Below are 24,329 nucleotides of genomic sequence, written 5' to 3'. Positions count from 1 at the left end.
GCCATATTTCAACTGTGTAGAGAGACCATGAAGGGCTCTTAGAGATGAGGTTCCACCTACCATGCTACAAAAGGTTCAAATATGTAAGAGGGCCCCGTGGCCCGAGGGAATTCATCGATCGCTATCTTATAGAGTCATGTGAGTGTAACACAAGACGATTTGGAAATTTTCTCATGTAAGAAAACGGAGCCTTTTTTAGTGTTTTTCATACAATGCATAATATCATGAGCTTCTGCTCGAGAGGCACTGCATACCTAGGTAGGTACGATGGGGGGCAAGGGACCGCTGGCCCCCGCATACCTAGCTAGGTACGATTGGGGACAGGGGACCACCGGGGCCCCCATTGGACCGGCGGTCCCCTGCCCCCAATCGTACCTAGCTAGGTATGCGGTGCCTCCTTCACAGAAGCTCATGATGTTGAGGTAAGTCAAAATGTGGGAATTATTGTGAGAATTTGTCCAAAACTTCTTGTGTAAGGGAGGGGGGTCATAAAGGGAAGAGAAGGTGTATTTTACAAAGCATAGGTCCATACATAGGGGTAATTTGGGGGCATTCGGTGTACACGGGTGACGTCTCATTATCATTTAAAAGTGAATCTCCTGGGCCTCACCGCTGAGTGAGAGACCAAGGCATTCCTCAAACTTCCTTTTGGTGATTACATGTCTCACACAAGTATGGAATGTAATATGCCAGGTGATTACAAGTTTTAGTAACCTTACAATAATCCAAAAGCATGAATGACCAGTTGTAGCTCTTTTATACATTGCCTTCCTGGTAATACTACATGGTCAATTCTTTCCCTACAAGAGATCCAAATGGGACTGAGGCTGGATAGAAGAAAGGCACTGCGCTCTCAATCCCAGCAGCTTAGGTGCTGTGCTGCTTCTATGGTAAAGCAGAAGTGCATGACAAAGGGAGCCCCTCACCATTCACAAAAAGCGAGTTGAACTATTCTCGACAAATTTTTGCAGAGTGTCAACCAGATTTGATGAGAGATTTGTGTGCGCTCTTTCATGTCAGATGTTGGCAGGAGCTATGAGATCCTTCTCAAGCGGCATATCACAAAGAACACGATTTGTACAAGGATCGCACAAGGATGCCATTTCTAATAAGGACTCCTTTACTTGCTCTGCTTGCATAAAATCCTTATCCCTTGTCTGCATAACAAAAAAAATCTGAGATCAGAACATGTTTATCTGTTTGTGCGCATTTGGGAACAAGGAATTTTGGGGATTTCGGTCTCTCTGTGTATGTGACTGTTTTATTGTGCACATGTCCTCTGGCATTGATTATCAGCATACATTTGCAATGATGGATTTTGGTGAAAAAGTCTAGTGCCTTAGTCAATTCCTCTGGCATTGATTATCAGCACACATTTGCAATGGTGGATTTTGGTGAAAAGGTCCAACTATGATGTTACACTAGGGCAAATGTTCATGCATCCGCTACAATTGATCCAAGACACGGGCTATATACCTCACAGAGAGGTAGGATCAGTCACACATAAATTTGACAGATCATTCCTACAGGGATGGAGCTTCTCACCTTGACTCAACAGTTCGGAGCCTTCCATAATGGATAATGGACGATTGCAAAGTAGCAATCAGCTAGCTAGGGGAGAGTTTCCTGAGGGGAAAACATTGGTGGGATTCAAAAGCTAGGAACTATACAGTAGAGTCTTTAAGCACCAAAGGTTTCACTATCAAAAATACTTGCTTTGACATGCTTGCCTATATACATCAAGAGGGCCAAAGCATTTTCAAAAATTCCTACCTATGTGGGACCTATAACCTGATATTGAGAATGTTTCCTTCTTTCTTAATTGCAAACTGATGATACAATATCACTACTATGTTGGTCCTTGGATAGCGGACAATTTGTTCACGGTATTAATGTGCTCTTTACACATATTGTTCCTGTGTAGTATAATCTGGATTTCAGTTCTTATGGAGGGATATTCCAAAACTATGAGATTCACAATCCACGATTATTAGAGGACTCGATTTAATGGTGTTCATAGTCAGTACTGAAGACCAATTTCAAATAGAAAAGCTTAATTGAAAAATTACCTCTGCATTGAAGACATTCAAGACAAGGCCTCGAAAAGTGGTTATATTAGCATGCAAGACTTCCAGGCCAAGAACATCAAGAGCCTGCATCAGCTTTACAAACACTCCAGGCCTCTTCTCACAAAATATTCTCAGGCTAAACAGCTTTCCATCAATTTTACTTACTTCAACCTGAAAAAAGAAAAGCTCAGTGCTCAGTCCACAACCAGTTGTCTGCAACTTTCTTGCGATGGGAGCAAAAAGGGAAAGATTTCCATCAATTATTGATTGCTTTGACGCTGTAATGGTAATACTTTCTTTAAACAAAAAATTCTTGATTAAAATTTTTTAAGTTGGAAAGAAACTGATCTATAGATACTTGCAATTAGTAAGAATTGGGACATATTGATTAAGGTAACAGAATGTTTTGTTGGATACTAGTAGCTCTTACCTGCATAGGCTGGCTTGAATCCTCAAGTCTCCTCTCATTGGTTTCGCCTGGGATTTTGATGTGGTTGGTTTTTAATGAGCATTGACCTTCTTCAGCTCTAATAACATTTCCATTTTCTTCGATAAGATGCCCACCAGCGCCATCATCGGGCTGTAATGAGGAGATAGGAATATCCTGTATATCCTCCTCCTTTGTTTCTAGCAACTCTTCTTGTAACTCTTTGACTTGTTTTTGAAGTTCTTTCACATACTCAATTGCGTCTCCAAGAATAGAAGCCCTGTCCATCTGCTCAAACATCCACAAGTTATGGCAAGCAATAATTGCACTTTCGCTACACGTAGGATCACAACCAACAGACATGAATCCTTCAAATGTTGGCAACGTATTTTCACAAAGTTTCATTGTAAGTTGTAAGCCCATTTACATGACTGCTTTTTTTTCGGCAGACAGAAGAACTTTTAAACAGAGAATCATTAGGAGAATTCAAATACTAACATTTACATGATTTCTGAATGAGCGATTTAGTTAGAGCTCATTATGAAGGGATGAAGGGACCTTACAAATTGACAGAGCAACCCAACATGAAGTTTCACTTTTGTGACTTCAGCTCAAAACTGGACAGCCAATTACTAAAAAGAAATGCTAGAGAAAGACCGAAAAATGATGATTCACATGAATGATACGAACTTATCATAACAAGTGCATGCCCTTACGAACATGCATTCAAACCACTCAAGTTTTCTGTAACATAAACAGTAAGCAGCATTCTTACTGTAGGTTTCTTTTATCTTGAAAAGACTTGCCTTGGTGATTTTAGGCACGAGTGCACGCAAAGAATAAAGACGCTCATTCAGTTTTTTCCTCCGTTTGCGCTCTGCAACTAGGTTCTTGGACAAATGTCTTCGGCCTGATCTTGACACTCCCTTTTCTTCATCATCCTCCATCTGATCACTACAATCAGATGACTCAGCACGCATTTCCTGCTTCACGTCTTTGTCGGAAACCTCCTTTGACAAGCCACTTGCACGTGGAGAGTCAATGAAAGGGGCCTTCTGAGGTGGATAATTTGCCATGGGTAAAATAATATCAGAGAAATTTTGATCAGCTGGCAGCATGGTTCTGTCCTGATGGAGAGAGTCTCCAATTCCTTCAAAAAAGTCACCACGTTGCTTTTGGTTTGTGAATGACAAGACCTGGCCTGCCTGTGGAGGATAATGAAGCTGTTGTGATCCCAATGGAAAAGAGAGATGGGTTTCATTCAAAGGAGTCTCATGACCCCATGCAGCCATGTCTGCTGATGGCGTCCAAGGAAACTGGCTATTTGCAGCAGAATACATACTGTGGCGATACACTCTTGGATCTCCATTTCCATCACAAACACTCAAGTTTGTCTGATATTTTTTCATAGAATTTTCTTCAATCATTCCCTGTAGATTCTGCATCTCCCTTGCAAATCCAGTGGTTAGAGGGTATTCTGGCACGTTAACTACCATTGATGCTGTGCTCAGACCACCAATGATGTTATTTGCTTGGAATTGCTGCCCTTGTAAAGCAACTGTTTCAATGTCAGTGAGCATACCTGTGTTACTTCCCATCCATATCTCGCCACATTTATCCATCACTGACTGTAGAAGTGAAGGATTATCTAAAGCCTGTGAAAATACTTCCCTGGTTTCAGACTCACAAATGAGGAGTTCTCAGTTTGGCACACAACTTTTATGGAGCACGCAGACTTCAGAACTCTCCTATTTTTGACATTGTAAAATTAAAATTGATGCTACTGTATGTTGGTTTTTATACACCCACACAATCACCTTGACTTGATTTATCTTTAATGCTTGGTACTCGGCATAAACTGTAGCATCGAGATCTCTTTATCATAGTGGATACAATGAATATACTGCATGGTGGGAAAGCCACGAATCACGAGGGTTTTATGGCAGAGCATCTTTCACATGCATGGGATATCTTGGCACCATGGCTAATTAAGATGTTTAACATGGCTATAGAGTCTTCCAGTTAGCTGGACAGAACATACTATTACTTTCTTCTTAAGGAACGGAGATCCCATATCATCGGCCATTGCGGCCAAATTATGTGGTTTTATAGCTAATCCAAAGGGTAGAGACAAATGGGCTTTGAGCACAAAGCCAAGAAGGCACAAGGCTTTCCAACTGATAAATGTACCTTTCTTTTTGCAAGAAAGAGATCCTTCCATTAGTTAAAAATCTGCCCAATAGGCTACAAACTGCCCCTACTAGAGAGGGCTACATCAAAATGTGCGGGAGACTCTCCCAATAAAAAACAAGATATGTACAGTGATGGCTAAATCAAGATATACGAGGAGGAAACAACCACACTGGTGGGCGGTATTGCTATCTAGGTGCCCCATGACCTATGCATAGTAAAGAAGGGCTTTGGTGGCCAAAGTCACAGGAAGGCCTCGTGGCGCTCCTGCATGTAGTTGGAGTTGCCATGAAGCCTCTCAAGACTGTCACCTGAGTGTATGGATCAGCTCCAGCCAGATGTCACGTACAGTCTCCGCCGTGGGACAAGTCCAGCCAAAAGCAACACTCGGTCACCTCTGGTACCTCAGTAGTGACTTTGTGGAGGCGGTCCTCTCTCTAAACCTCAAAGAACATGCAAATCCTTGCGTCTAAGCAAGCCCGAACTGCACTGAGTACCTTCAGTCAAAAGAAATCCCCCATCCAACAGGGAGCCTCCGGCTCAAGAGGGGTGTGCCACTCTGTTGGTATAGCCTCTATAATATCTTGACACATGCTTTGCACCCCCTTCATGTTATGTAGCTGAAGGCTCTGAACCTCCTTAGGAAGCGCTGTAAATTGCAAGCAGTCCTTGAAAGTGTGGGCTCGGCCTTCTGCGAAGCAAGCTCAAAGGAAAACTATCCTTCCATCTCCTGCTCACGCCCACTCTGCACATCTCTCTGAAAATCCACCAGTGATGGAAGGGCTTGATGGGCCGACCGTCCGTGGGACCCAGGCACAAATCCAGTGAAGCAACAGCTCCTTCCAGGGCTCCTCGGAAGGAGACCTCTTACAATGAGCTTCCCAAGGAGAGCTCTACTCTGCCCTGCTGGGCCGATGATTCCCAATTCTCACTGAGAGTAAGGTAAAGTACCGACCTGCCAAGAAACTTTTGCCCGAGCGGACTATGTCCTGCACTGACCACAAAAAGTTCCTGATCAACCTCTCCATTTGGCTGATGCAAGAACTCGAGAAAATCCAGCAAGACGTGATGTACCCCATGGTAGCCAAAAGCACCTGGTTGGTCATTACAGCCCCGCCTGCAAGTGAGAGCTGTGCCGAGCTCCAATGTAGCAGTTTCCTTTGTATGGAAAGGAGGAGAGAAGCAATCTATTTCTCTCGTGACACATTCAAACCAACCTGGCAACCCAAGTATCAAACTAGTGTCCCTGGGGGGATCCACCTAAAGTCCTCTCTAGGTGGCCAATCAAGTGTGGGAGCACAACCAACCCAGAATCCCACTATCTTCCGCCAGTCAACAATGTTGTCACAAGTTGGTGACGTGTGGTTAGGACTCCCTGATCCTAACCTTGGTCAACTTGTAGATCCTTGCTGAAAAGCCTAAACCCTAACAAAAGAATAAGAAGAAGAAGAAGACTTACCCAACTTATTGTAGATGGTTGAGGGGCCTAAAACCCAAAGAGGGTTTGGATAAAAAATCCTAACCCTTCCCAACTTACAAGAATCGGCCAAGGGGCCTAAACCCTAAAAAGAACCCCACCCAACCAATTTATGTAGAGGATGATGATGTGGCATGTTGTACCGACCCACCCGCGATTTGCGGAAATAGCAGCTGATGTGGCAACACTATACAGACAGCCCAATGGGTGCAAGCTTTTGGACTAGATGCTTTTAGAACAGTAGCTTTTCATGTGAGATGCTTTTGGATGGGCTTAGGGCCTTTAAATAGCAAAGCAGGGCTCTCTCTCTCTCTCTCTCTCTCTCTCTCTCTCTCTCTCTCTCTCTCTCTCTCGCATTCTACCACGTGAAGAAGCACAACGGAGTTCCCAAAGCTTGTACCTCGTTGAAGCAATATAAAGAAGTACCGAAGGGACGCCAGTGTTTGGGGCTAGTGCAATCTGGGAGTGGAACTCTGCCACTCCATGTCTCTCACGTGGATACTCTCTCTCTTTTTGGTTCAGTTGTTTTGAAGTGCTAAAACTCTATTCCAGTTTGCTCTTTTCGGTTGGCATGTCTGTTGCCTTGAGTAGTTCCTCCTCCTCCGGCATCAAAAAGCACAAGGGCTTCTACCCGACAACCTACTCAATCCTTTACTCTGATTGGGGGATTTTTCAAAAAATATGGTGCAACCATCTGCTGATGTTTACCCTGTGCAACCGCTTCTGCCATCACCTTGCTCACCGCCACTTGGATACAACAGTTGTATGCCTACCCCTACTAGACATATCCTGGCTTTGCACCGCATTAGTCCAAGGACTTGAAGGATGGGGAAATTTTCAACGTTTCAAGCGTGATAGATAGAAAGAAAGCTTTATAGTTCTTGCAGCATGTGACAACAACTATGCTTTGGGGGACTACACTGAAGAATCAAAGATTTCTAAAGCTGCCAGATTTCTCAAAGATAATGCTATGCAGTGGTAGAGTTCTATAGCTACCAAGCCGCATGCTCCAAGGACTAGCAACTTGTTTAGACAAACAGTATTCTTGTATAGGTGATGGCAGTCCAATGGTATAGTGTTCGCACTAGTCCTCCAAGGTTATGAGCTTGAAGAAAGACACTAGAAGGTAAGGTAAAACATCGAGGAACCTTTGGTTGTAGTCTTCCATGGTCTACGTGGCAAGCATTTTTAGGTTAGTCCATTCTGCCAGAAGCTGTACTTCAAAGAGGGTTGCCATGTGGCTCCGGGCTTTATTATTCTTGAAAGCTTGTCAACTATGCAAGAGCTTATGGACCATGCTGCGGTCAGTTACAAGCTTATGAAAGGAAGATTGAAATTTGTTACATCCTAACCCTGCCCAACTTACATGAATCGGCCGACCTTTCTAAACCCTAAAAAGAACCCCAGCAAGCCAATTTGCGTAGAGGATGTTGATGTGGCATGCTGTACGCACACATCGACAATTTGAGGAAATAGCACCTGACGTGGCAACGTTGTACAGGCAGCCCAATAGGCACACGCTTTTGGACTAGATGCGTTTAATACAAATGTGAGATGCTTTTGGATGGGCCTAGGGTCTTCACATAAGTGTGCATGGCTCTCTCTCTCTAGCATTCTACCGTGTGGAGAAGCAGAGCAGAGTGTGCATGGCTCTCTCTCTAGCATTCTACCGCGTGGAGAAGCAGAGTAGAGTTTCCAAAGCTTGTACCTTCTTGGAGCAATATAAAGGAATACCAAAAGGGGGCGCCACGTTTTGAAGCCAATGCAGTCTGGGAGTGGAACTCTGCCACTCTCTCTCTCTCTCTCTCTCTCTCTCTCTCTCTCTCTCTCTCTCTCTCTCTCTCTCTCTCTCTCTCTCTCACATAAGAAGACTGATGCTCATAGGGCAGTTGTATGCACAATGTTGGATGCTCGCAAAAGGGCCATAATTTTGGAAACTGCACGCTTCTACTTGAAAGGCACTCAGTACTATGTAAGTGAAGATAGAACACCGACACAACAGGCAGCAAGAAGGAAAGCATATGAGGAACGTCTCAAGGAGAAAAAACCAGCATCACCGCCTAAAAAGGCATAGGGGCACGCGACCCATGGGATCACGACCATACAGGTAACAAGTTGGAATTGTAGAGGTTTCCCATGGCATAAGAGAGAAGGGCTGGTGGATATTCTACCACAAGCTGACATACTCTTCCTATTGGAAACATGGGAACAAAACACATGCAAGCTGCCGGACATTAGTGGATATATCAAGCACTCCGTATGGTGGAATGGTACCAAAATGCGAGGACAAGGAGGTGTAGCTGTAATGTATAAGGAAGAGCTTCAAAAGATGGTTGAGGTATGCAAGATCGATGACCACAAGCGCTATATATGGGTTAAGGTTTGCTCATCAAAAGGATTGATCTTTGTTGCAGGATGCTATATCCCGCATCGAGAGTCACCTTTTTATGACACAAACCAGCTATCCAAAAATGACCCCTTTGCTGACCCATGTACAGACATTGCAATATATGCACAAGAGGGAGCAGTTGTCCTTCTTGGGGATTTGAATGCCCGGATTGGAAACACACAGGTACAATTGACAAACCATTCAATGCATCCTGCGGATAAGAATGGGGAACTTATACTTGGTTCTATGTGGGATAGATGTTCAAGTGATAACATCATGAATGCATAGGGGTCAGCCATGATAAGTATGATGAACTCAATGCAGCTTGTAGCCATGAATGGTGCGGATAAGTTCGTACACTCTGGATCATACACTTGCTACACAGCAAATCATGGGAGGAGTACAAATGATTATGCCTTGGTGAGATACGATGCATTGGAATTGGTCCATAGTTTTGAAGTGGGTAGCACGCTACCAACCTCCGACCATACCCCAATTCATATATGCCTACACATGCCCAGTATGCCTATTGTCAACACAATGAATACACCAAATTGGTCATACAAAATGCAACTCACGAAGAAAGAGGACTATGCTAGTCTCTTAGATAGCTTACTGTTTAACCGGAACATGCCTTGTGACATTGAAGAGACATGGAAGATCTTCCGACATGCAATGGAGGAAGCGGCAAAAATTACTATGGGCAAGTATCAAAATGGTAAACAGACCAGGAAGGGTTTACCTCATAATCCTTGGTTTGATGCAGAATGCAAGGAGGCCAAACGCAAGATGAGAGGCTTAGCACAACACTCAACTGAATGGGAATGGGCTTCTAGAGAATACAATACACTCAAGAGGAAAAAGAGACGCATTTATGAACTCTCAAAAGAACAACAAGACCTCAGCAGGTTCAAGAAAGAGCCAAAGAAGGCTTGGCGTAACATGAAGGGGAAGAAAGGGGATGTGATGGGAGATTTCAGCCTAAATGAAATGTATGCTTATGTACAAACTTTGTATGCCCCGTCGGGGACTCAAGAGGCGATATACACAAGGGCTCATGCCGAACATCCAAAGCCCATCACCTTCCAGGCAGTCATTAAAGGCCTCAAAAGCCTAGCGAATGGGAAAGCAGCTGACACATTACATCTTACCTCTGAAATGCCGAAATGGTCGGGTTTTGAGGCTAAGAAATGGATACACCATATGATGAATCAAGCAATCAACCAATACTTACCCCAAGATTGGCAAGAAAACTGGGTGAAAGCGCTCTTTAAAGGAGGTGACCGCAATTTACTCACTAATTATCGCACCATCATGGTGAGCTCATGTATGGCAAAACTATTTGGAAGCATTATTGAGAAAGATCTTAGCACATGGGCTGAAAATAACGAGAAACGTGCCATTGGACAAGCAGGATTTAGAGCCCGCCACAGCACGATAGACCACCTTATCACACTCCGGGTCTTGATGGATGAAACCAGGCTAAAAGGCAAAACCCTATATTGTTGTTTTGTGGATTCACAAAAGCGTTTGACACAGTACCCCGTCAAGGGCTATGGTCACGTATGGAAACTCTGGGAGTTCCTATGCATTTCAGGGCAGCAGTGGGACGTCTCTACCAAGAGGTCAGATGTAAACTCAAGACAAACACAGGTTTCTCACAAGAGTTCAGGAGCACTATGGGAGTTAAACAAGGATGCCCTTTGTGGCTAGATCAGCTTCAATTTCTCCACCCTCTGCATCAAAATCAAAGTGCATCTGCTTCAAGAATTCTGGATGAATGAAGTTCTCTGTGGCTTTGGGGTCAAAAAAAATAAGGGATTTCAAGCGATTGACTTTACCATATGCTTGACACACTTCATTTGTACTCTCAAGGAGCATGCCATAGATATCAGAGACTAGTCCAATAGCGGGTCTAGCTCTCTTGTCTGGAGGTGGCCCTGAGGATCGTTCGGTCGTGGGAGCAGAAGGTTGCTCTATAGACGTCGAGGCTTGCTCAGGACGTGTAGTAATGTATGCCCTATTTGAAAACATCCGAAGCATCGGCCTTCTTGTAAAAGGGTTTCTCGTTGATGCTGTGTCAAACGAGGCCTTTGAGGTTGGGTTTCACGAGACTCTTGAGAATTTGTTCGTTGTTGTCGAGAGTTGTGGTTAGTGGCCGGAGGTTCTTCTGTGGTAAACTCCAGCTTTCCCTTCATCAGTTTGTAGCCGACTGCGGCATGGTCCATAAGCTCTTGCATTGTGGAGACTTGTTGGGAGAGACAATATTCTTGATGGTAGTCCAATGGTGTATCGCTCGCATTGGGCCTCCAAGGGAACAAGCCTAAAGAAGGATACCGGAAGGTATACCTCGTGAAACCTTTGGTTATATTCGTCCATGGGCTCTGTGGCAAGCATTTTGAAATTGCCCCATTCTGCCAAGATCCGGACTTCAAACATAGAAGTCATATAACTGCGTGCAAATACTGTCTTGAAAGCTTGCTAGGTCCTTGGAGCATGCAGTTGTGTCGTGATTGAACTCCACCACTCCATAGCATTATCTTTAAGAAATTCTACTGCTCGAGAAATCTTGGAGTCTTTTGTATAGTTCCCCAAAGCATCAATGTTGTCGAATTGTTGTAGGAGCTGCAATGCTTTCTTCCGATCTTTCACCCCGGAAAAAGTGAAAAATTTGACTATCGTGCCACCATCCTTGAAATCTTTGGGTTGGTTAAGCGCGTATCCCGGGTACGAATATTAAGGGTATCCATATGGGCTCCAACCATTGTAGCCTGGTGATGTTGGAGGTGGGGGCAACGGCAATGGCAACGACGGTTGCACTAGATCAGGGTCACATGGGTGCACCATATTCCTGAAGACTCCCATGATCGAAACAGACGGCTAGGAAGGTTGTCTGTTGGAAGCTCTCGTACTTTCTATTGCCGGAGGAGAAGGTACCACTGGGGGGTAACATGTAATTCAAAAACTGTTGAAAACTTTGCAGCATCGGAAGATTCTGCCGAGGATGTCGTGAAGCTCATCGAGAAGAAATATTCTGTTGAATCCATGAGCGCCATGTCTTGGGTTCTTTATGGCGTATGCCTTGTAAGACAGATCTATGAAGACGGGAGTGCGCCCAATGCGCGATGAAGTAAGGGTGGGAGTGGCTAATAAGTTCGGGGTCGGAGCACGAAGATTCTTCAAATAAAATTCCAGTAGCCTTTGGAAGCGCCGGTTTGCTCTATCTACTCTTTTGAAAGACCGGTATGCTTTCAAAAAAGCACACGTTACCACTTTCACGGGATGGGCTCCACATGCCAATTAATAAGAATAGATTGAACACACTTTAGCACTTCAATAATAACCAAACTGAAAGAGAGAGAGCACACCAGGCACGGAGTGGCGAAATTCCACCCCAGAGAGTATTGGCCCCCAAACCTTGGCGCCCCTTTCGGTATTTCTTTATATTACTTGAACTCAGTACAATGCCGGTACTCGCTCTCTGCACCTTCACCTAGAAGAGTGCCAGAGATTGAGCCCTCTGCACTTATTTAAAGGCCCTTGACCTTGAAAAGCAGTTTACATGAAAAGCTTGAAACTCAAAAGCAACTGGCTCAAAAGCTGGCACCCAAAAACAGGCAACGCGTTTTGCAAAAATCCGTACAACTGCCACATCAGCAACGTAAATCGCGGAATCCGTACACGTTGCAACGTCAACATGTCAGCGCAATTTGTGGAGCGTCCGTATTGTTGCCACATCATCAATTGCTACGCAAATCTTTGTGTGTGAGTGTTGGTCTCACTTTATTTTGATGTCTTTGGGTTACTTGGGCCCCATCGGACGGGGTCCCATAAGTTGGCGAGAACTTCTCTTTAAAAATAGACCTCTCGGCAAGACTTTGCAAGTTGGCAAAACTTCTAATGCAGCTACTGCTTCTTCACTTAGGGTTTAGGCCCCTCCGTCGGGATCTGAAGGTTGGCTCCGTTCTTCAGTGACTTGACACGTCAGCGATTTGTGACAACTATACTGCCCATGCCACAAATGCAATCACTAGCGTGCATTAAAGCGATATGTTGGGATAGATTCGCCCCTCCTACTCTACGGTCTAACTGAGAGAAAGAGAGGTTGTCTGAAGTCCACACAAAATCTGCAAGCTGCCATACATCCGAGATCCTCAAAGTCATGCAGAGACGCTCCCAAGCAACCAGCTCAGCTCCATGTAAAGTAGCAAGGCTGCCCTCAATCCTATCCATGGGGTCCTCAAGGATGTTGAAGTCACTCCCAATGCACCACTGCTCTGCATGAGGCAATGACTCTACGATATGTGACAAAACTCAGCCCATGCACTTACATGGTTGGGTGCATAAATGTTCAAGAAGCCTGAACCTGCATAGTGACCCACTGGACCCTGCTTGGCACAATGATACCTTTGTCCACAATGACCTGCTGCCATGAGTCCGCAATAGTCATACATACACCTCCTTGAATGCCTCCAGGCCCGGAAGCAGGTGACCAAAATGTCTCATAGAGACCACGCAAGATCTGTCCACAAATGTGAGATGCTTTTGGATGGGCCTAGGGTCTTCACATAAGTGTGCATGGCTCTCTCTCTCTAGCATTCTACCGTGTGGAGAAGCAGAGCAGAGTGTGCATGGCTCTCTCTCTAGCATTCTACCGCGTGGAGAAGCAGAGTAGAGTTTCCAAAGCTTGTACCTTCTTGGAGCAATATAAAGGAATACCAAAAGGGGGCGCCACGTTTTGAAGCCAATGCAGTCTGGGAGTGGAACTCTGCCACTCTCTCTCTCTCTCTCTCTCTCTCTCTCTCTCTCTCTCTCTCACATAAGAAGACTGATGCTCATAGGGCAGTTGTATGCACAATGTTGGATGCTCGCAAAAGGGCCATAATTTTGGAAACTGCACGCTTCTACTTGAAAGGCACTCAGTACTATGTAAGTGAAGATAGAACACCGACACAACAGGCAGCAAGAAGGAAAGCATATGAGGAACGTCTCAAGGAGAAAAAACCAGCATCACCGCCTAAAAAGGCATAGGGGCACGCGACCCATGGGATCACGACCATACAGGTAACAAGTTGGAATTGTAGAGGTTTCCCATGGCATAAGAGAGAAGGGCTGGTGGATATTCTACCACAAGCTGACATACTCTTCCTATTGGAAACATGGGAACAAAACACATGCAAGCTGCCGGACATTAGTGGATATATCAAGCACTCCGTATGGTGGAATGGTACCAAAATGCGAGGACAAGGAGGTGTAGCTGTAATGTATAAGGAAGAGCTTCAAAAGATGGTTGAGGTATGCAAGATCGATGACCACAAGCGCTATATATGGGTTAAGGTTTGCTCATCAAAAGGATTGATCTTTGTTGCAGGATGCTATATCCCGCATCGAGAGTCACCTTTTTATGACACAAACCAGCTATCCAAAAATGACCCCTTTGCTGACCCATGTACAGACATTGCAATATATGCACAAGAGGGAGCAGTTGTCCTTCTTGGGGATTTGAATGCCCGGATTGGAAACACACAGGTACAATTGACAAACCATTCAATGCATCCTGCGGATAAGAATGGGGAACTTATACTTGGTTCTATGTGGGATAGATGTTCAAGTGATAACATCATGAATGCATAGGGGTCAGCCATGATAAGTATGATGAACTCAATGCAGCTTGTAGCCATGAATGGTGCGGATAAGTTCGTACACTCTGGATCATACACTTGCTACACAGCAAATCATGGGAGGAGTACAAATGATTATGCCTTGGTGAGATACGATGCATTGGAATTGGTCCATAGTTTTGAAGTGGGTAGCAGGCTACCAACCTCCGACCATACCCCAATTCATATATGCCTACACATGCCCAGTATGCCTATTGTCAACACAATGAATACACCAAATTGGTCATACAAAATGCAACTCACGAAGAAAGAGGACTATGCTAGTCTCTTAGATAGCTTACTGTTTAACCGGAACATGCCTTGTGACATTGAAGAGACATGGAAGATCTTCCGACATGCAATGGAGGAAGCGGCAAAAATTACTATGGGCAAGTATCAAAATGGTAAACAGACCAGGAAGGGTTTACCTCATAATCCTTGGTTTGATGCAGAATGCAAGGAGGCCAAACGCAAGATGAGAGGCTTAGCACAACACTCAACTGAATGGGAATGGGCTTCTAGAGAATACAATACACTCAAGAGGAAAAAGAGACGCATTTATGAACTCTCAAAAGAACAACAAGACCTCAGCAGGTTCAAGAAAGAGCCAAAGAAGGCTTGGCGTAACATGAAGGGGAAGAAAGGGGATGTGATGGGAGATTTCAGCCTAAATGAAATGTATGCTTATGTACAAACTTTGTATGCCCCGTCGGGGACTCAAGAGGCGATATACACAAGGGCTCATGCCGAACATCCAAAGCCCATCACCTTCCAGGCAGTCATTAAAGGCCTCAAAAGCCTAGCGAATGGGAAAGCAACTGACACATTACATCTTACCTCTGAAATGCCGAAATGGTCGGGTTTTGAGGCTAAGAAATGGATACACCATATGATGAATCAAGCAATCAACCAATACTTACCCCAAGATTGGCAAGAAAACTGGGTGAAAGCGCTCTTTAAAGGAGGTGACCGCAATTTACTCACTAATTATCGCACCATCATGGTGAGCTCATGTATGGCAAAACTATTTGGAAGCATTATTGAGAAAGATCTTAGCACATGGGCTGAAAATAACGAGAAACGTGCCATTGGACAAGCAGGATTTAGAGCCCGCCACAGCACGATAGACCACCTTATCACACTCCGGGTCTTGATGGATGAAACCAGGCTAAAAGGCAAAACCCTATATTGTTGTTTTGTGGATTCACAAAAGCGTTTGACACAGTACCCCGTCAAGGGCTATGGTCACGTATGGAAACTCTGGGAGTTCCTATGCATTTCAGGGCAGCAGTGGGACGTCTCTACCAAGAGGTCAGATGTAAACTCAAGACAAACACAGGTTTCTCACAAGAGTTCAGGAACACTATGGGAGTTAAACAAGGATGCCCTTTGTCACCTACGCTTTTTGGACTATGCATAGATGAGCTTGATGATTTCATTAACAAGGCTATGGGAGAGGGGGGAGATCACCCTAGCATTGGTACTTTCACGCTTCTGCTCCTCATATATGCCGACGATGTGGTTCTCTTTGCCTACAAGGCACTCCTTCTACAGAAACTTTTGGATGCAGTACATGCATTTTGCAATGCAACGGGCTTGTCAGTCAATGTAGCCAAAACAAAGGTTATGTCAGTCCACACATGTAGAAATGAGAATCAGCCCATCATCACGTATGACGGGCAAGCACTCCAAGCGGTTCAGAGGTTCAAGTACTTGGGCATCTATGTACCTTCAAACCATGCATGGGGAAGTTGCGCGCAAAACAGAATTGATGCAGGACAAGCGAAATACTATGAATTTGAGAACATGTGCAAGCAAAGTGTCACAAGGCGATGGGAAATCAAGTCTCTAGCATTTGATGTATGCGTGGTCCAAACAATCCTTTACGGTGTAGAGGTATGGGGGGGGAGTATCCCCGCTAGCACTTGGAATGACATTGAAAAGATACAGAAAAAATTCCTATGTAGACACATGGGGATCAAAACTACCACCCCATACTCAGTGATGCTTTTGGAGACAGGAAAGAGACCCTTGGAAATGCAAGCCTTACAGAGGGTACACAAATACCTCATGAAAGTCAAGATGATGCCGGAGAGCCGTCTACCCCACATGGCATGGCAAGCCGGATGTAAACCGCAAAAGAATTACAAGAGTAAATTTCTCACATCCAGTCTCGTAGAAGACATACGGAAATGGTTCTCTAGATGGAATGTGGGAGACCATGTGGACATGCACATAGAGGAAGGCACTGAACATGAGCATGGGCTGAATTTTGAGAGAAGCATACTTGAAGCCCTACACACTAGATGGAGTACAGCAGTACACAGGTCCAAATTTGAATACTACGGCAAACACATCAATACACGATATTGGGAGACCTACAAGACTGGGGACACCCAGATGCATATCAGAACACCTATGTCCCACCGGGCAAGACGGGCCATTACTTTGATGCGGACGCAATCACACATGCTCAAGATTGAAACGGGAGGGTGGCTGAATATTAAGGAAAATAGAAGGACATGCACACAATGCAATTTAAACAAAGTGGAAAGCGAGGCCCATGTCACCATCGAGTGCCCAACATACGCACACATCCGTGCTGATTTCCCATTGCTATTGCAAGGAGATGTCACCTTTGAGAAGCTTCTCTCTCGGACACACCCCTCCCCAGTAGCTTTAGGCATCTACTTTGCCAAAGTATTGGATCATCACACAACACTAACACACAAGAAAGCTACTAGCCCACTACCCCCTCTACACACATGAGGGGAGCCTCTTGTAGATTTTATTCTTTTGTGGTCCCATGGGTCATTTTGGCCCCCCGAGGACGTAAATACAACATCATCATCATCTCTCTCTCTCTCGCATTGTTAGACCCCCTTCTATCATGGTGGTGTAGCTGATGCTCGCGCTGCCCTCTCTCTTCCATCCCTCTCTCTCACTGATGCTCGCGCTGCCCTGATGCCCGAGCTCGCGCTGCTCTGATGCCCCTGCTCGCGCTTCCCTGAGAGCTGCACGCACTGCCCTGCGTACTCCTGCTGAGGCTGAGGCCTACACGAGCAGTCCTATGCTCAGCAGTCCCACGCGTAGCAAGTCCAGTAGCCGGCACCCCCCTTCTTCTACGCGTAGGAAGGCAATATCTCCTACGTTCAAGTTTATTTCATTTTAAGCCTTAAGATAAATTTTTAAGTTTAAAGAGATTTTAAGCCTTAAGACCATTCTCTTTGAGTTCAAGTTTAAAGAGATTTTAAGCCTTAAGGTAAACTCGTTAAGTTTGCCATATTCTCAGTCCCTCACCCTAGTACCCCAGTACCCTACCCCACATTTGTGGCTCGGGTTCGATGTATCCGCCCACCGGAGGGGAAGGGCCGGGTGTAGATAGCTAAACCACCCCAAAAAAACAACAGCTACATTTAAACGGAGAAACAGAGATACTGTACTATCACCAGGATCCTTACGAGTGGGGAAATCCTCCAAGATACATGATGAACTAATGATGGAGAAGGTCTAGGTGATGCTCAAATCAGAGCTAAACTATATGAGGGATGACATCAGGAAGGCTGAGAGCTACAGGAACTCTATGTATGGAGACATGATGAGAGAACTAAGGAGAGAGATCCGGGGGATACAGAATGAGGAAATTCAGATCGTGAAAACGGAATTACGAAACCTAATCAAGGCCGAAGTAAATGTAACAGAATGCGTTATGCAAAAGAAACTCGATGAGGCAGTAGCAAGTTTTGAAGCATGGAGAACAAATATGGAAAAGCACATGGGGGAAAAAGATGCAATAATCGAGGAGCTGAAAGGAGAACTTGCGGCTTGCAAATCTGCAACTAAGGAGAAGGGAGACGACCAACCTTTGGTGCTGAAGGAGCTCGAGGACATGAAGGATCAGATGAAAGCTCTACGGGAAGGAGATGAACAAAAATCGAAAACGGCGTCTTCATGGACGGAACGTCTTTGTAAGACACAAGAAAAGGTTGATGAAGCAGAGAAATGGATTGAGGATGCGAAGAAAGGGAAGGCCCAGATGCCTGAGACCACACCTACCTCCACCATTATTAATATGACCATTGAGGAAGAGCAAAAAAAGAGCAGAAAAGGAAGAATCGGGCTTTGCATGTGCGGGTCACAGGAGTCAAAGACAAAGAGAATGTAGATGAAGAAGTGAGAGAACTGCTACTACGCATGGGCATCACAGAGCCTACTCACACAAGTGCATGGAGAGTGGGCAAGAAAGGAATCGATGAGAAGGGAAACGTAAAGGATAGGGCACTTATTCTCCGCTTCCCGAATATAGAAATAAGGAAAGAATTTCTAAAGAAGAGCCAACTCTAAAGAAAACCGGTATTTTCCTGGGAGATGACCTTACACTGGCACAAGTGGCACACATGCAAGAGTTGATGCCAGAGATCAGGGCAGCAAGAGAAAAGGGGAAAATAGCCTTTTATAGAGGAGGGAAAGTAATGGTTCTGGAAAAGCGCTCATCATGACGGTGCGAGACCTATGGGGCGATGCTCCGGATAGCGGCGTGGAATTGTAATGGATCATATAGGCTAGATGTAGGTGCCTTTGAAGATAGCTTTAGGGACAAAGACATAGTTTTCTACTCAGAGACACACCAGATACCGGGACAGCTTATGCCACATGTGAAGGGGTATTTATGGGAAACAGCTAGTCGACCAGACAAGAGATCTCTACGAGGTAGCCGCGGTTCAGGAGGAGTAGCAGTCTTATTTAAAGAGGAGCTGAAACCACTACTACAGATTATCAGGAAAGATGAACAAGCAAGGTATATGTGGGTGAGAATGAGAGCCGAGACAGGCAGATTTCTATATATCGCTATATGCTACTTCCCTCCAAGTACATCAGTCTACTCCTCACCTAAAGGACAGTCCCCTTTCTCCATATTGAATAATGACATGGGAGTTCTCTAGAGATGGAGACATCGTTCTCTTAGGAGACTTTAATGCCAGAACGGCCAACTCTCAAGCAGTATTCTATGATACTTCTGAGGAAATGCTCAGAGAAGTGGATTTATCACAAGAGGTGTTACTAGAAACTCACAGGATAAAGAACACACTGAATATGGGAGACATCTCATGGAGATGGCAACTACACATGGTTTGGCCATACTTAATGGTCTAGAGAATTTCCCTTTATCTGGGGGATTCACATGCTTCCCGCACAGGCATGGGGCCAGTACAATGGATTATGTCATGACTTCACCAAGCTTTATTTCTAGTATCGAGGACTTTAAGGTGGGTCCCAGACCGGTTGGGATTGCAGTGGATCATGCTCTCTTGACCTTATCAATCTCCTTCCAATACAATGCCTCTCAACTACAAAGGAAGAAGACACACACAAGATATACTTTCACGCCAGAAACTGATTCAGTCTATGTGGAAAAGATCTATAATAGGATGTGGGCAGCCGAGCCAGTATATACTGTAGAGGACATTACTTCTCAGCTAACAGAGATATTACATGGAGCAGCACAAGAGGCATACCCACATACTCAGCCTGATCAGAAGAGAGGATCTGGGAACATGCCTCAAAACAGTTGGTACGACGAGGAATGTAGAGAGACGAGAACCCAAGTCCAGAAAGAGCTTACACTTGGGATCATCACATATAAGCAGTCTCGGATTGCTCTTCGGCGTATAGTACGTCGCAAGAAAAGGGCATTTTTAGCCAAACTGGAGAAGGATTTATATCAGCTCTTCTTGAGTCAGGACTCACATGAGGCCTAGCGTTTATTTCATGAGCACTCATCGCCTCCGACAATTACTTCTCCTGAGATTTGGGGTCAATATGTAACATCATTATATATGGTATTTGGACAACCCCCATTACCAGATCCGCTAGAGCCATGCCCTGCTACTAGTACTTTCTTTACTACGGAAATGGTGAAAAAAGCCATTGACAAGATGAAGACAAGAAGAGCATATGATCATGAGGTTTAGTAGCAGAACATCTGATCCATGCAAGGGATCTACTTTCAGAAGTCCTAGCTCGTCTGTTTAATCGGGTCATGTGTGAAGGATTACCTGAATCTTGGAAATTATCTACTATCGTACCTATTTTCAAGTCAAGGGATCCTATGATACCCGGGAACTACCGTACCATTATGGTGGGTCACACACTGACCCGACTGTACACATCCATTCTGGAACAACAATTGAGTAGATGGGCAGAGAATGAAGGCATAAGGGCAACAGGACAAGCTGCATTCAGGAGGGGTTATTCCACTTTAGATCAAATTCTTACGCTCAGAGCCATTATTGAGGAAGGAAGAGCAAGCGGGAAAAGGATGTATTGTTGCTTTGTGGATTTTCAAAAAGCTTTTGATACAGTACCAAGGGTCAGATTGATGCGCAGAATGCAAGAGTTAGGGGTCCCCAAAGAGATTATCTGGGGGATCATGGCCTTATACGGGTCAGTAACTCGTTATGTACGTACTCCAAAAGGGGATTCTGACATTGTTCATTCCACCGTTGGAGTAAAGCAGGGATGCCCACTGTCCCCTACGTTATTTGGTATGTATATAGATGAGGTATCAGATTACATTGATAGAGAGGGTGACAGAGGTGCTCAACTTGCAGGGTCATAGATCCCTTTGTTGTTGTATGCAGATGATATTGTATTGATAGCAGAATCACCAGATGGAATGCAGAGGCAGTTAGATGCATTACATAAATTTGCGGAAGACAGCGCGGACTGTCGGTAAATTTGGGTAAAACCAAAGTTACGGTGTTTAACACCACACCGCAGTGGGTTAGGAGATCGGCACCTACATTTGCATATGGCCAGGATACAGTAGAGTACACAAAGGCATACACATACCTTGGTGTGGTATTTACAGGACCGAAGTTTACTCTTAAGAAAGCAGCGGATGCTAGATTGTCCATAGCCTCTGTGGCCTTGGGAGGGTTGGAGAGGATGTGTTCACAAGTGCAGTTTCAGGAACCACGAACAAAACTTTGGTCTTTGATACTGTGGTGGCTTCGGCTATGCTTTATGGGGTCCTGATTTGGGGACCATCTGTGGATCAGGATAATTGGACGTCAATGGAGAGACCTTTGGTATCTATGATTTCCCGAATGATTAGAGCCAAGGCCTCCGTACCACATGCGATTACCCGAGCGGAACTAGCTGCCCCTTCGATAGAAATTGAAGCTCTTACCAGATCAGTGTCCTTTATACATGGTTTGTGGGATACAAATAATTGCCGATATACTAGACTGGCCCTCGAATCCTCTCGACAATTAGCAATGAAAGGGGATACATCATGCTGGTATGCGCAACTGTCCTCGTGGTTTCAGAGACACGGGTTCAGTATGGAAAGATTACCCCCCTTCCAATACTCCCTTGAGGCTCCATCACTGGCAATTACACGAACGGAGATTAATAAAATCATCTGTCAGGATCTTATACAGTTGGATACTAAGAGGACATGGGTAGACCCTACACAAGAATTGGGCACCAAGATGGCCGACTACAAAGAAAAATTCCTACAGCTATCTGAAGATGGATTTGTGATTCGCCCGAGCTACATGGATACCCACCTGTCTCATGGTTATGGTTTGAGATGTGCTATTGGTCAGATTCGTACATCCTCACACCAGCTGGAAATTGAATTTGGCAGATTTAGGGGAATCCCACCTGAGAGCAGAATTTGCAAGTTATGCGGAATGGAGCCGAAGACAGAATTACACTACATATGCCATTGCACCGTATACTATGAGATACGTGGGCGTTTCCATTGCCTGTTTAAAGAAGGCTTTGGACCTCTAGATAGAGTCATGCAATACCAAGATCAAAGATGCTTAAGCTTGTACCTACTGGAACTACATCGGCACAGGGATAATCTAATGAGAAGACAAAGAGCACTACAGCCTCAGAGGCAGATCACAGATTTCTTCGGATCGAGAGAAGCAGGAGTGGAAGGAGAAGCAAGAGGCCACCAGCCAGCACAAAGGAGTACCCACATTCATACCAAAGGCACCCTCATTGACAGGGCGATTGAGCTTAGGAAATCGAGACGACCACGACCGAGATGCAAAAGCACACTTCACCAGAGGAGACTACAACAAAGGATTAGAAGCATTCTAGCTAGACACCCAGAATGCTCCTAAGAAGTTTATTTAATACTTTGTATTTAGTTTTTCACATTTATTTTCACACTTTCACACTTTTCACACTTAGTACTTTAGTACTTAGGTACCCAGACATTGTAACAGATTCACCACTTTTGTATCAGTTTGGTCTCATAGGTCATTCTGGCCTTTTGAAGACGTTAATATAACATTTCATTTCATTTCATTTTCTCTCTCTCAGTCCGGTTGTTTTGACGTGGTAAAAGTCTATTCCGGTCTGCTCTTTTCCATTGGCACATGGTGCCTTTTTTGTTACAAATGCTCCCAATGCATATCAGAACACCTCAAGAGATTGCTCACACCTATGCAAATTGGCCTCCCGGAGCTCCAGACACATGCCTAAATTATCAGCAAACTCGGCATCCAAAAGCTCATCCCCCTGAATGGGTAACTATAATACATGTAAGCCAACCTCCTATGAAGTCTGAAATATTCTCATATCCTCAACATAAAATAGAAACAAGAAGAGGGTAAGAGGGAATCCCTATTTTACTAACCATGTGAGCATGAAGCGTTCCCCTATTCCCCTTGCTAGTAGCACTTGAATGTGCGCACACCCGTGGAGGGCAAATACCCCTCTAATTTCAAGCATCTAAAAAGCCTATCCGGCGCATAGTGCCCTTGAGGAAGCTCCAATCAACTCTGTCATAAGCCTTCTCAAAGTCAAGAAGGAGCACCACAAGATCCTCTCCTCGGAGATGAGAGAAAGCAGTCGCCTCCCAGGAGGTGAAAGCCCGTCTGTGTCTCGTGTATGATGCTCTCAAGTAGCGGCTCAATTCTCAAACTTAGAGCCTTTGCTACAATTTTGTAGGCTGAGTTGAGAATAGAGATCAGCTGCCACTGCCGAATCTCATCCAAAGAGCCCCCCTCCTTGGAGATGAGATAAATCAAGCCCTCACTCATCCTATCAAGCATCTCCCCAGTGTGCAGAAGGTGCATGCACTACATAGGTCTCCACCAAGAACCTCCCGATACACAAAGAAGAAACCTAACAAGTATCACTGGGGAGTGCTCTAAGAGCCACCTGGAGCTCTTCGAGATAAAGTAGGCTTTCTAGCCTCTATCTCATCTCCTCAGTGACTAAGCAAGGCATCTATGCCCATACCTGCTCTTTGCATGCATCCCTGCGCTTAGATTGCAGCTCTACTAAAAGAAACTCATGGAAAAAGTCAGTAGCAACTGCACGCATATCATTAGGCTGTGTGGCAGTAGTCCCATCCGGTCTCCTCAACTGACGAACATTGGTATGTGCATATCCAGGACCCATCATCTCAAAATCTCCCCAATAACTCTCTCACCCATTTGGGTCCACTAAGATGCCTGATGGTGGAAGGCAAACTTGTGGCGCCGCTCCTTAATAGTAATCAACTCCTACCAAGCTTGCTGCATCTGATTCTCCATCCAACTTCTCCTCCTCTCCTGCCGCAGTCGAGCCGGCTGCTGAATCCTAGAGGAAGGAATGACTAAGCTCCACAAGATCTATGGCTGCTTGAGTAGCTGGGTCGACTGGTGTCCAAACTCGCTATCCAAAGCTCCAAAATATGCTCTCTCAGCTCTATATCCAACCGAATCCTCTCTGAGATGTGAAGCATGAGACTGCCACTCCACTGTCTATATGACAAAGTGGGAATCACTCGTGCATGGTCTAAGAAGGTAGTCCCTCCCAAAATGCATACTATTGTCACACATACGCGACATGGAGTGGTGGAAATCCATCCCAAAGAGTATTGGCCCCAAACCTTGGCGCCCCTTTCGGTATTTCTTCATATTACTTGAACTCAATACAATGCCGGTCCTTGCGCTCTGCACCTTCACCCGGAAGAGTGCCAGAGACTAAGCCCTCTGCACTTATTTAAAGCCCCTTGGCCTTGAAAAGCAATTTTTATGAAACGCTTCAAACTCAAAAGCATTGGCTCAAAAGCTGGCGCCCAAAAACAGGTAGCATGTTTTGC

General features: G+C 44.9%; 1 protein-coding gene across 5 annotated transcripts in view; it reads right to left on the bottom strand.

Annotated features, from left to right (window-relative positions):
• Positions 1-493: 493 nt before the first annotated feature.
• LOC147449796 (transcription factor ABORTED MICROSPORES-like) overlaps positions 494-24,329 on the bottom strand; it is a 71,870-nt gene continuing 48,034 nt past the window's right edge. For 2 of the 5 annotated variants that reach the window (XM_086522152.1, XM_086522151.1), the window contains 4 exons: positions 3,303-4,151; positions 2,500-2,784; positions 2,070-2,240; positions 494-1,157 (listed from right to left, as the gene is read on the bottom strand). In XM_086522152.1, coding sequence (XP_086378278.1) covers positions 1,017-1,157; positions 2,070-2,240; positions 2,500-2,784; positions 3,303-4,151 — 1,446 coding nt within the window. In that variant the 3' untranslated portion in view covers positions 494-1,016. Of the gene's footprint in view, positions 1,158-2,069; positions 2,241-2,499; positions 2,785-3,302; positions 4,168-24,329 lie in introns of all 5 variants that reach the window. The other 3 variants (XM_086522153.1, XM_086522155.1, XM_086522154.1) reach the window with 3 other exon arrangements.

The sequence above is a fragment of the Adiantum capillus-veneris genome, chromosome 10 (assembly GCF_014529385.1).
Source record: "Adiantum capillus-veneris isolate H3 chromosome 10, ASM1452938v2, whole genome shotgun sequence".
NCBI classification, from domain to species: Eukaryota; Viridiplantae; Streptophyta; class Polypodiopsida; order Polypodiales; family Pteridaceae; genus Adiantum; species Adiantum capillus-veneris.
The sequence above is the reverse complement of the archived record's forward strand: the minus strand, read 5'-3'. Positions and strand labels throughout refer to the sequence as shown.